Source organism: Salvelinus namaycush, chromosome 10, assembly GCF_016432855.1.
Source record: "Salvelinus namaycush isolate Seneca chromosome 10, SaNama_1.0, whole genome shotgun sequence".
NCBI classification, from domain to species: domain Eukaryota; kingdom Metazoa; phylum Chordata; class Actinopteri; order Salmoniformes; family Salmonidae; genus Salvelinus; species Salvelinus namaycush.
The window spans coordinates 40,895,171-40,907,921 of NC_052316.1; the positions used below are offsets into that span (position 1 = coordinate 40,895,171).

General features: G+C 41.8%; 1 protein-coding gene across 3 annotated transcripts; it reads left to right on the forward strand.

The window, feature by feature from the left end:
• Positions 1 to 15: 15 nt before the first annotated feature.
• si:dkey-148h10.5 (uncharacterized protein LOC107988039 homolog) lies at positions 16 to 12,746 on the forward strand. 3 transcript variants are annotated; one of them, XM_039002871.1, is made up of 9 exons: positions 16 to 84; positions 346 to 382; positions 577 to 667; positions 1,171 to 1,240; positions 2,170 to 2,248; positions 2,479 to 2,566; positions 3,777 to 3,833; positions 10,845 to 10,902; positions 11,131 to 12,746. In XM_039002871.1, exons 1-8 carry the CDS (start codon positions 80 to 82, stop codon positions 10,898 to 10,900), a joined length of 483 nt encoding a protein of 160 aa, XP_038858799.1. In that variant the 5' UTR covers positions 16 to 79; the 3' UTR covers positions 10,901 to 10,902; positions 11,131 to 12,746. The 3 variants fall into 3 exon arrangements, with proteins under 3 accessions (XP_038858799.1, XP_038858801.1, XP_038858800.1); XM_039002873.1 differs by having other exon boundaries at positions 2,185 to 2,248; XM_039002872.1 differs by having other exon boundaries at positions 19 to 84; positions 580 to 667.
• The last annotated feature ends 5 nt before the right edge of the window (positions 12,747 to 12,751 follow it).

The following is a 12,751-nucleotide window of genomic DNA, read 5'->3' on the forward strand; positions in this document are numbered from 1 at the left end:
CTTGCAAACGCTGTACGCGCCAAATTTGTTACCATTGGACTGGGCCTCTCAGAAGTTGTTTGTCAACTATCAACAAAATATGCCGTAAGTTTCTTACTATCTATTCCTTTGTGTTAGATAACTACACATTTATCAACATTATTAATTAATCATACAATGTAATAACTGTGCAAATGAAAGTTTGATTTGGAAGTAGTTGTTCTCGATAAACTAGCGAGCTCGCTACAGTAGCTAACGTTAGCTAAACAAGCCAGCCTGGGGGGGTACTAATTAAGCTAACAGTACTATAGTTTCTAATACACACTTTCTTTCATATTTCTAAATTATCTTCACTGTCTTTCACAGAGTCAAAAGAACACTCCGTTTGGAGGACAATGACAACGTGAGTTAAAGTAGAATACATCAGTGATTGTCATGAGGGAATTTGAGCTTAATTAACTTACTGTAGCTAGCTGAATTGAACTGGCAATTTTGGGGTGTGTGAGTTTTGTTTTGTATCATAACGTTAGTGCTAATAAGCATAACCAGGAGAAAATGTAATGGGTAAATGTATTATTTGTGTGTCTATGCACAAAGCAGACACCAGCCAAGAGACCTGTACCAGACAGGAACTACTCCCCATTGACTGGTACCTGCCAGACGAGTCCAAGTGCAACTCCCCAAGCTGGTACAGTAAGGCATGACAAAGAAATAACCTCATAAAATCAACAACCAAAACACAAAATATTTGTCACATACACAGTTTACAGCTAGTATAAAAGGTGCAGTGAAATGCTTATTAGCTCCCTCAACAATGCAGTACATTATGCAATACCAACAATAAAAGAGTAACACGTAAAAGAAGAGGTAGTATGCAGGAGCAATAAGGCATGGTGGGTGTGGTATATGGCCAATATACCATGGCTAAGGGCTGTTCTGAGGCATGATGCAATGAGGGCACTTACTGCTATAATAAACTGGTTACCAACATAATTAGAGCAGTAAAAATAAATGTTTTGTCATACCTGTGGTATACTTTCTGATATACCACAGCTGTCAGCCAATCAGCATTCAGGGCTCGATTCACCTACTTTATAAATGGTAATAATGTACAGTATTTAAATTTATAGCTTGTTCAACATAAAATGTTAATGAATTTGCATACCATTGCGACATTTTGTACTTCAACAGGTAAAGCCAAAGCCAGTGGGAAAACTGCTAATTCCCATAAACCACAGGTGCCACAGACGGAAGTGGAAATGTGAGTACTGTAAATATCACAATGTCTCCATGTACACAACAGCAATACTGCTAAGCTAGCTATATATACACTGAACAAAAATATAAACGCAACCTGCAACAATTTCAAAGATTTTACTGAATTACAGTTCATATAAGGAAATCAGTCAATTGAAATAAAGTCATTAGGCCATAATCTATGTCTTCACAATACTGGGAATACAGATATGCATCTGTAGGTCACAGATGCCTTTTAAAGGGAGGGACGTGGATCAGAAAACCAGTCAGTATCTGGTGTGACCACCGTTTGTCTCATGCAGCGTGACACATTCGGGAACTGGAACATGCTGTCGTGTAAGAGAGCAGCATTTATATATTTTTGTAGTATGGAGAATTTCTGGGATCTTTTATTTCAGCTACTGAAACATGGTACCAAAACTTTACATGTTGCGTTTATATTTTTGTTCAGTATATAATAATAATGTCCTGTTTGTTGAAGATGTCTCCATTTTATTAAGAAGGGGGATATATTTCAATTGCCACACTTGGCTGATGGTCATTATGACAAATCATAATTTAATGACAGGAGACATGCAACGAAGTGGATTCATCATTGGCCGAATTATCAGTGATTTACATAGCACTAAAAATAGTTGGATAAGAGTACTTTAAGACGAGGGCAATTTCCTTCCCCAAAGCATACCCATTTTGAGTCTGTTCTATCCATCAAGACAAGCATTAGTTTTGAATTTTATAGTGCAGTCATTTAAGAGGGATCTATTTAAATGTTACCATTCAAGTATGGTTATGACGTATTTGATAGACTAGACATGCTGTCATTATGGGATATTATGAGAGTTTTAACTATAGCAGTAGTATAATCATATATCTCTAACCTATGATTTGAATGTATTTAACACTTCATTTGGACACTTAATTAATTTGGACCAGACTACATGCCATCAGCTCTAAACTGGAAGCATCAGTTGGCGCATTTATCAAGGCAAGGCAAGAGCTGAAGAAAATACTGGTGAGTAAAAAATGTTTTGTCAAATTTCCCTATCGATGAAAAAGGACACCTAGTGCTTCCATCATAGCTCCAGTTTGAGTTACAGTATATGATAGCCTTAACCTTGATTTTTACTCTGGCATTCTCAGGTCATTGCATGCACTGTAGGGGCAGTTTATATTTGATGTTAAGGAGCTGCTCACCCTTTTCATATTGATCTGAGAAAAGTGATGTATTGTTTTTGGCATCAGGCTGCAGAGGGCAGCAGTGAGCTGAAGAGTTTCTTTTCTAGAGGCTCTGCTGACCTGAAGACTGAACTGAGGAGGCACAGAGAACTTGGTGAGTGGGGTTTTTACCACTTAGTATAACCATACAGTATATGGTATGATGGCAAGGGCCATTCAAAAAGCTATTGTGCAGGTGTAGGCAACTAGATTAAGCAGCAAGACGATTTTTGTCGAAGCAGATGGTCAGGGGGCCGGAACATAATTATACTGAACAAAAATATAAACTCAATGTGTAAAGTGTTGGTTTCATGAGCTGAAATAAAAGATCCCAGAAATGTTCCAAATGCGCTAATTCTTCTCAAATTTTGTGCACAAATTTGTTTACATCCCTGTTAGTGAGCATTTCTCCTTTGCCAAGATAATCCATCCACCTGACAGGTGTGGCATATCAAGAAGCTGATTAAATAGCATCATCATTACACAGGTCCACCTTGTGCTGGGGACAATAAAAGGCAACTCTAAAATGTGCAGTTTTGTCACAACACAATGCCACAGTTGTATCAAGTTTTGAGGGAGCGTGCAATTGGCATACCAGAGCCGTTTCCACAGAATGTAATGTTAATTTCTCTACCATAAGCCGCCTCCAACGTTGTTTTAGAGAATTTATCGGTACGTCCAACTGGCCTCACAAATGCAGACCATGCCAGCCCGGAACCGCTACATTTGGCTTCTTCACTGTGGGATCGTCTGAGACCAGCAACCCGAACAGCTGATGAAACTGAGGAGTATTTATTTCTGTAATAAAGCGCTTTTGTGGGGGAAAACTAATTCTGATTGGCAGCGCTTTGCTCCCCAGTGGGTGTGTCTAGCTCCCAAGTTTGTTGGGCCTATGCCCACCCAGATGTACTAAATTTAAAAAAAAAAATGAGCTGAATTCCTGGTGATTTTGCGGTCTTTTTTTTTTTTTTTTTTAAATTGAAATCCCTACCAATTTATTATGATTATTTTTACAAAAACTTTTGGGGGGGACGAACCAAAATCACTCGCAGGCCGGTTTTGGCCCGCTGGCCACCTGTTGCCAACCCCTGCTATAGAGAAACTAAGTAAAGTAATACACTGAAAAAGCAATAGTTCCTAGAATTTATGTGACAAATGTTAGTTTGGTTTGTAAACTAGATTTAGTTAGTTACTAATGAATAGTTAGTTGGGGCCAGGGGTTACTTAGAGAAAATAAATGCTTGTCAGATATTTTTTTTGTTACTTTCTATTTGTCAGTGTGCTTGTTGTCCAAAAATGTTATGAGATTTGGAACATATTTTCAGCATCTAAAGCGGAGTCCTGCCTCGGCGTGAATGGTGCTGGCCAGAGCCGTTTGCAAGGTAATTGCTACTCTAATTATGGATTAACATTTTAAAGTGTTTAGGATAAACAATACTTTATTGACACAATCATATCTCAGATTATTTTCTACTAAGTGTGGTAGACACTTGTAAACTCAGAAAAAAAAGAAACGTCCTCACTGTCAACCGTATATTATCAGCAAACTTAACGTGTGTAAATATTTGTATGAACAATACGATTCAACAAGTGAGAAATAAACTGAACAAGTTCCACAGACATGTGACTTACAGAAATGGAATAATGTGTCCCTGAACAAAGAGGGGGTCAAATTGAAAAGTAACAGTCAGTATCTGGTGTGGCCACCAGCTGCATTAAGTTCTGCAGTGCATCTCCTCCTCATGGACTGCACCAGATTTGCCAGTTCTTGCTGTGAGATGTTACCCCACTCTTTCACCAAGGCACCTGCAAGTTCCCGGACATTTCTGGGGGAATGGCCCTAGCCCTCCGATCCAACTGGTCCCAGACGTGCTCAATGGGATTGAGATCCGGGCTCTTCGATGGCCATGGAAGAACACTGACATTCCTGTCTTGCAGGAAATCACGCACAGAACGAGCAGTATGGCTGGTGGCATTGTCATGCTGGAGAGTAATTTCAGTATGAGCCTGCAGGAAGGGTACCACATGGGGGAGGAGGATGTCTTCCCTGTAACGCACAGCGTTGAGATTGCCTGCAATGACAACAAGCTCAGTCCGATGATGCTGTGACACACCGCCCCAGACCATGATGGACTCTCCACCTCCAAATAGATCCCGCTCCAGGGTACAGGCCTCGGTGTAACGCTCATTCCTTTGACGATGAATGCGAATCCGACCATCACCCCTGATGAGACAAAACCGCGACTCGTCAGTGAAGAGCACTTTGCCAGTCCTGTCTGGTCCAGCGACAGTGAGTTTGTGTCCATAGGCGACGTTGGTGATGTCTGGTGAGGACCTGCGTTACAACAGGCCTACAAGCCCTCAGTCCAGCCTCTCTGTCTATTGCAGACAGTCTGAGCACTGATGGAGGGATTGTGTGTTCCTGGTGTAACTCGGGCAGTTGTTGTTGCCATCCTGTACCTGTCCTGCGGGTGTGATGTACTGATCCTGTGCAGGTGTTACACATGGTCTGCCACTGCGAGGACGGACAGCTGATCGTCCTGTCTCCCTGTAGCGCTGTCTTAGGTGTCTCACAGTACGGACATTGCAATTTATTGCCCTGGCCACATCTGCAGTCCTCATGCCTCCTTGCAGCATGCCTAAGGCACGTTCACGCAGATGAGCAGGGACCCAGGGCATCTTTCTTTTGGTGTTTTTCAGAGTCAGTAGAAAGGCCTCTTTAGTGTCCTAAGTTTTCATAACTGTGACCTTAATTGCCTACCGTCTGTAAGCTGTTAGTGTCTTAGACTGTTCTACAGGTGCATGTTCATCAATTGTTTATGGTTCATTGAACAAGCATGTGAAACTGTGTTTAAACCCTTTACAATGAATATCTGTGAAGTTATCTGGACTTTTACAAGTTATCTTTGAAAGACGGTCCTGAAAAAGGATGTTTCTTTTTATGCTGAGTTTAGCTTTTAAATAACTTTTTTATGATGAGATCATGTGCTCTGAGAAAGGTCAATAGGGCCAAAACATTAGCAGCATCTAAAATGAAAAGCGTATCAGTGCGTCGGCTCCTTTCCTTTTGACCAATCCTATAACACCATAAAACTAATAGTTGAGTTTTCTTGTCCATACATTCAGATGAGAAATTTCCTACATTGAATTGGGTTGTAATTAGATTAGATGTTATTATGATGGTGACTTTTCTCTCGTATTTCTTAAAGGGACAATCTACAGTTCAAACAACTACAAAGCAATCACCCAGCCAGTGTTTTGGTAAATAGCTGAGGGATGGGGCTAGAGAAATGTAACAACTCTGAAATTTACACAGCAATTGATGCAAGGACTGACCATCCATGAAATCAAAATTATAGTATTACCCATGTTTTTGGGTATGTTTTGTTTACAAACAAAGGAGTAAAACAAGCTTGTATTTTGAGTTCTGATGGGGTATGAACTAAGCTCATGAGTCATTCATACGTTATATTCAATCAATGGGTATATGGATGTAGCAATCGCAGATTTACCCTTTTAAATGAAGGGCTAGTAAGAAAACAACATGTTTTGTTTATATGAGCTGGTTGACATGGGTGTGATGGGTTTGAATGCAGTCACATGGACAGGCTTGGGGCTACTAGGCTTTGATCTGATCTACTACTAGGCCTATTTATCACCATTTATCCAGTATTCATTCAATGTGTTTGTCTGTCTCCATTTTCCAATAGAAAAACTATCATCTTTGGAGAAAAACAACATTTTGTTTTCCCAACACAAACACAATTTCCCAGGCAGAGAATTAATTAGATTATTTCATGCCTCCAGCAAAGCTATACTTGTGATCCAATCACATAATGGTGATTTGTGGAAAATGAATAGGGGGATTGTCAGGGAAGTCGGGCTTGTTTTCTGATAAGGTCGTTGGAAATTGTTTTAATTAGTTACAGTGAAGAAGCGTAACATATGTGTTGCCTTGTGGCCCCACACCAGAGGAACGTCACATTTTCTATCACATGGTGGAGCATGAAATTTATCGGTTGTGCATAAACCCCCTTACAACAACTAAGTTCGCATCGTCAAACTAGATAGCTAGGGGAAGATAATAGCTCCTCTGTTGCCTTGAGACACATTTTTAAAGTAAACAAACTTTTTATTAAAGGCAGAGATGGCGAGCGGAGCGCTGGCTCATATCTGTGCTGTGGAGGAAGCGTGAAATCCAGACCGATGATGGTGATCGTGTCATGGAGGCATGGTTCTGCTTCCCAGTGTAAAACGTTTTAGACTCGCTGGCTGTGACATTCAGGCCCTGCATTCATGTATTAAATGCATAGAAAGGTGTAACTGCTTTGTCAGGGTGACTGCGTTCTTCTCAGCCTGCATTACATTTATAGTTTGTTTTATTTATTTAGCAGTTCTGACCATTAGGCTAGATTTAAGAGTGTACTCAATTGCTTTATAATTGATCTAAAGTGTAACAGTCCTGTCGAATATGGTAACTGCCGTGACAGATTGCTTATGTAAGCCTACATCCTCGATGCTAGTATAAGTTTGGGTATGTGTTTCATGGGGTGATGGGTAAAATATAGTATTTTACAACGGTAGTAGATGAGAATGTAAATCTAACCTAATATCAGGCCTTCCCAAGGAGGTCACCAGAATGATTGATTTATAGATTTGATAAGTTCTCTCTTATAATTAACTGTCAGCTTTTCGTGTAGTCAGTTAGTCCACAATGAATGCAATGTCATACAAATCTGATTTGGTGATTGGATTATTCTGCCTGCACTCTCCAGGAAACGCTGATAGGCTGTCGTAAAACAAACAAACAGTTGTAGTTAAGGGGAAAAATGCTCAATTTGGGTCAAAACAATGCAGTTCAAAGACACTCTGTTAACTAATTCACAGAACTAAGGGTCATATTGTGTGGCTGGAAAAGTAGAAAACGCCTGCTGAGTTGTGTGAGCTAAGCTTCCTGTTTTCAGTGTCTACACTCCAGTGTTCCAGAGAGCGCCTGGTAAAAGGGAAAGCCCTAGGCGTCCTCTGCTTTGTGACTAGAGCATGACTCAACACGGGGGGCCCCACAAGGGTGCGTCCTAATGCCGACTGTGCTCCCTGGCCTCACACAGTTCCAACTCCATTATCAAGTTCGCTGACGACATGACCATAGTCGGCCTGATTACCAACATCGACGAGACGACCTAAAGAGAGGAGGTAGACACTATGACGGACTCAACATCAGCAAAACCTCAACATCAGCAAAACAAAGGAGCTGGTTGAGGACTTCAGGAGGAACCAGGCTGGACACGACCCAATCCTCATCAACGGGGCCGCCGCGGAGACGGTCAAAAACATCATAACGTTCCTCCGTGTACACATCTTCGAAGAGCTGAAATGGTCAAACCACATGGACACCATGGTGAAGAAGGAACAACAGCGACTCTTCAACCTCAGGAGGCTGAAGAAATTCTGCCTGTCCCCGAGGGCCCTCCCAGTGTTATTTATTTTCTACATTGTAGAATAATAGTGAAGACATCAAAACTATGAAATTACACATATGTAATCATGTAGTAACCAAAAAGTGTTAAACAAGTCAATTTAAAAAAATATATATTTGACATTCTTCAAATAGCCACCCTTTTGCCTTGATGACCGCTTTGCACATTCTTGGCATTCTCTCAACCAGCTTCACCTGAAATGCTTTTCCAACAGTCTTGAAGGAGTTCTCACATATGCTGAGCACTTGTTGGCTGCTTTTCCTTCACTCTGCCGTTCAACTAATCCAAAACCATCTCAATTGGGTTGATGTCGGGTGATAGTGGAGGCCAGGTCATCTGATGCAGCGCCCCATCACTCTGCTTCTTGGTCAACTAGCCTTTATACAGCCTGGATGTGTGTTGGGTCATTGTCCTGTTGAAAAACAAATGATAGTCCCACTAAGCGCAAACCAGATGGAATGGCATATCGTTGCACAATGCTGTGGTAGCCATGCTGGTTAAGTGTGCCTTGAATTCTAAATAAATCACCAACAGTCTCACCAGCAAAGCACCATCACGACTCCTCCATGCTTCACGGTGGGAACCACACATGCTGAGATCATCCGATCTACTCTGTATATTACAAAGACAGTGGTTGGAACAAAAAATCTCCAATTTGGACTCATCAGACCAAAGGACAGATTTACACAGGTCTAATGTCCATTGTTCGTGTTTCTTGGCCCAAGCAAGTCTCTTCTTATTGGGGTCCTTTAGTAGTAGTTTCTTTGCAGCAATTCAACCATGAAGGCCTGATTCACGCAGTCTCCTCTGAACAGTTGAAGTTGTCTGTTACTTGCATTTATTTGGGCTGCAATTTCTGAGGCTGGTAACTCGAATGAACGTGTCCTCCTGCAGCAAAGGTAACTCTGGGTCTTCCTTTCCTGTGGCGGTCCTCATGAGAGCAAGTTTCATCAAAGCTCTTGATGGTTTTTGCGACTGCAAAAAGTTATTGAAATGTTCATGTCTTAAAGTAATGATGGACAGTCGTTCTCTTTGCTTATTTGAGCTGTTCTTGCCATAATATGGACTTGGTCATTTACCAAATAGGGCTATATTCTTAATACCACCCCTACCTTGTCACAACACAACTGATTGGCTCAAACGCATTAAGGAGTAAAGAAATTACACAAATTAACTTTTAACAAGGCGCACGTGTTAATTGAAATGCATTCCAGGTGACTACCTCATGAAGCTGGTTGAGAGAATGCCAAGAGTGTGCAAAGGGTAGCTACTTTGAAGAATATAAAATGTATTTTGATTTGTTTAACACTTTTTTTTTGGTTACTACATGATTCCATATGTGTTATTTCATAGTTTTGATATCTTCACAAATTTTTCTACAATGTAAAAATAAAAACCCTTGAATGAGTAGATTACTAAACTTTTGACTGGTACTGTATTTGTATTATTGTTTCATTCACTTCTTTTTGACCTGCACTGCTCGGAGCTTAATAATTTCACTGTACCCTGCATTTACATCTGCGACCCTGTGCATGTGACTAAACTCACCTCATTGTTACCTGCGCCGTGTTGCGGTAACACCAGCTCTTAGATCTGAGCTTTGAGACTGATGCTGTCTCAGGGGCCAAGCAACGCCTCAAACAGCATCGCTCAGTACAGCGCCAGGCCACACACTGCCAAGACAGTGGGGTCAATCGACATTAATATTTGAACTTTGACGTCCAAACCTCTGAACCCGCTCCCTTTCTCTTCTTTCTTCAACGTGCCTGCTATGGTGTTGAGCAGCGCTTACGGCCATTATTTAAGTTTAGCAAAAGTTTCGGTAAGCATTCTGGAGAAGTCACTTTTTGTGAGCAATCAGGGTTCAGGCAGACATAAATCCACAGAGTTGTCCAGGCATTACAAATACCCCAGTAGGGAGGACTCCTGCCTGTATGTGCTGATGACTACAGAATTGTAAAGCGAAGGCCATAATAATTCTGAGGCAAGTTTCCCTCAGCAGAAGGTATTGATTATTTGTGTGTGGTGAGAGATTTGGAAAATTCAATTAAAGGAGTTGTGCAAAGGATTCGTAAATTCTCCCTCCGACATGTACAGAGACATTTGTTATGATCTAAATCTATGTTGCACTTCACAATATATTTTCTTAGAAGCATAAAAATAAATAACATGTAAACAGATCTGCTTACTACAGAAATACATTTTATTTTCTCAGAAGCATTTAGTCATGGGCAACCCACCGACACTCGCACATCTTCTGGGCAGTAACAGATTTTTATTGCCATTTTTCCATAAGAAAATCCTATATAATGTGAATTTTGAGGTGGGAAAAAATGAGGAGAAAGGGGACTGCTCAGCAGTATAAAAATTGATCAGGCCATAGATGGGTCCATGTTGGGGAAGATTTGTATGTCAGCAGAGCAGTAATGTGGTGTATTAAAGACAGGATTCCTTAAATGTAATCAAAGCGATGGGGTGGTTTCCCAGGGCTAAGGCCCAGGCCTCACCACGATCTAACACATCAATCCTCTCATCAGACACATGCCACCTGCTTGGGAGGAGTTTTATGCTTTTTGATTAAACACACAGCTGTAATTAAAGAGCAGTGATGTATATTATATTAGAGACTATTTTGGTGACAACTGGAGCCGGGCTGCACTGCTGCAGCCTCAGACTACGCATTCCTTCAGATATGATTTCAGTCGTTTGGATTTTGTCCTCCAGTGAAAAATTATTTAGAAAAATTCCACCTCTGGTAATATTGTTAACTTTTAATCAATTAGGCAAATATTTAGTAACATCTGTATTTCACTAGTAAATCAAACCACTTAAGCCTACAGATTTGTCTGGTTGTGAATGGCAGTGCTCTGAGAGAAGTTAGTACTGTATTCTCTGAATTATTCATTTTCTCTACAGGTGTTGTCCAGGCTGGCAGCTCCTCTGATTTCCTGAAATCCATAATGGCCTTATAAAGGTACAACAACTCAGATGGAGCCTATAGCTTTGTCTTTATGAATCAGGTTTAAAGATCCATTATACTGTAACACATTGTTCAATTGTCATCACACGTTACTTGTTTGTTTCCTCCTAGTAGAGCTACATGAGTCAGTATGTCTTCCTATTGAGTCTGGTGATATTGCATTACTGTGTAACAGACAGCAGGGTTGCACTCATGTTTTCCTCTCTGACGTCCCCCTTGCAGGTTTCTGCTTAGGGAGCCGCTCAACTCAACTCTCAACAGACCGACGGCAAATGGAATAGCAGCTCTGCCTTCTCTCACGCGGTGGTGTACATGTTTCCTCTTCGGAGACGGCTGGGTGATGAATATAGAATCTAAGCTGTCATTTGTGAGGCAGAGGGATGTCTCGGAGGCTGCCTGTCAGTCATTGGGGGGAATGTGTCAAAGTAAAACGCCTTAGACATCAGACAGGTTTACGCCGAGCCCTCACCGCTGACAAATGTTGACTCTACAATAACTGCCGCTATACAGTGCTGACAAAATGTTCTTTCAGTGAGCGAACGCCCTCGTCCCATTAGACCTGATGCTATATGAAATCCACCCCCACCATGTCCTCTAGCTACCTCGAAAGGTGAAGGAAACTGGAATATAGGCTCTGAAAGGCTAGTGCACACACACACACACTTTATTCCCGTGGTCCCGTGTGGCTCAGTTGGTAGAGCATGGCGCTTGCAACGCCAGGGTTGTGGGTTCATTCCCCACGGGGGGACCAGGATGAATATGTATGAACTTTCCAATTTGTAAGTCGCTCTGGATAAGAGCGTCTGCTAAATGACTTAAATGTAAAATGTATTCGTTGGCTCTTTATTTGGCTGTGCCAGGGAAGGCAGAGGGCCTCTTACAGCCTAAGCGACCTAAGCAACAGCTGGTGTGCACAGACACATTTCCTATTTCTGCCCAAGGTGGATCATGTAACTCTCACTTTATCAGCCTTGGAGGCCGTGTGAAGGACAAAGCGAGCACATCCATAAACAAATCTAATGTTTTCATACTGGCCCTCTGGAGGTGAGAGAGGAGACCCTTGGCGGTCTTACACCCGCCACCTCTCCCACTACTTCAACCCACCTTGCCTCCTACCCCCATCACCTTAGACCTCTACCCCACTAACCCTTTCCTCCTAGAGGGTATCGCCAGCCCTCCGCTCTTCATTTGACTGTGTCATGAAGCGGATGCAGCAATGACGTTACCTGTGACTCGTCCTCCCTGTCCCAACTGACACAAACTTCTACAGACGTGTTAAACTGGAGTATCGGTACATTGCCGCAAGCAACCCATCTGTCTAGAGACTACCTTCCTCCCAGTCGATCCACGGTAGTAATTTTAAAGCCACAGGCCTCTGGTTGTCCCACCCTTCGTGTTATAGGATGCAGGGCCAGGCCAGCGGCTGCAGATACACAGCGTAGCAGCGGCCCTCAGTGACCCGATAACATTTATAGTAGTAATGGATTTTTTTTAATGGCTGTCATTAACTCACAGGCAGAGGGGAAAGATTGCTTGTACTGTTTTTTTTCTGTGGTATTTCAGCTTTATGACATTATGTTCAGATATGTCATCTTCCATCATCTTTGTTTTAGGGCCTGTCGGACCTGCCACTGCTTTTTTGTGTTGAAATGCATAACCCTTTGTGGACTCCTTGTTTTCCAATTTGCTCATTAATCCCCCTTCCTCTCCCCTGTAACTATTCCCCAGGTCGTTGCTGTACATGAGAATGTGTTGAGTCAACTTACCTGGTAAAATAAAATTGTGTCTAGGTGTTGTAATGAATATTTTTTTCAGCTAAATTAAATGGTTGGAAGACATGGTT

Excerpts from the sequence above, each read along its gene's own strand:
- si:dkey-148h10.5 (XM_039002871.1), top strand. Across the intron at positions 1,241-2,169 it reads CCACAGACGGAAGTGGAAAT|ACTACATGCCATCAGCTCTA; the intron begins GTGAGTACTGTA and ends AATTTGGACCAG. Across the intron at positions 3,834-10,844 it reads TGGCCAGAGCCGTTTGCAAG|GTGTTGTCCAGGCTGGCAGC; the intron begins GTAATTGCTACT and ends TTTTCTCTACAG.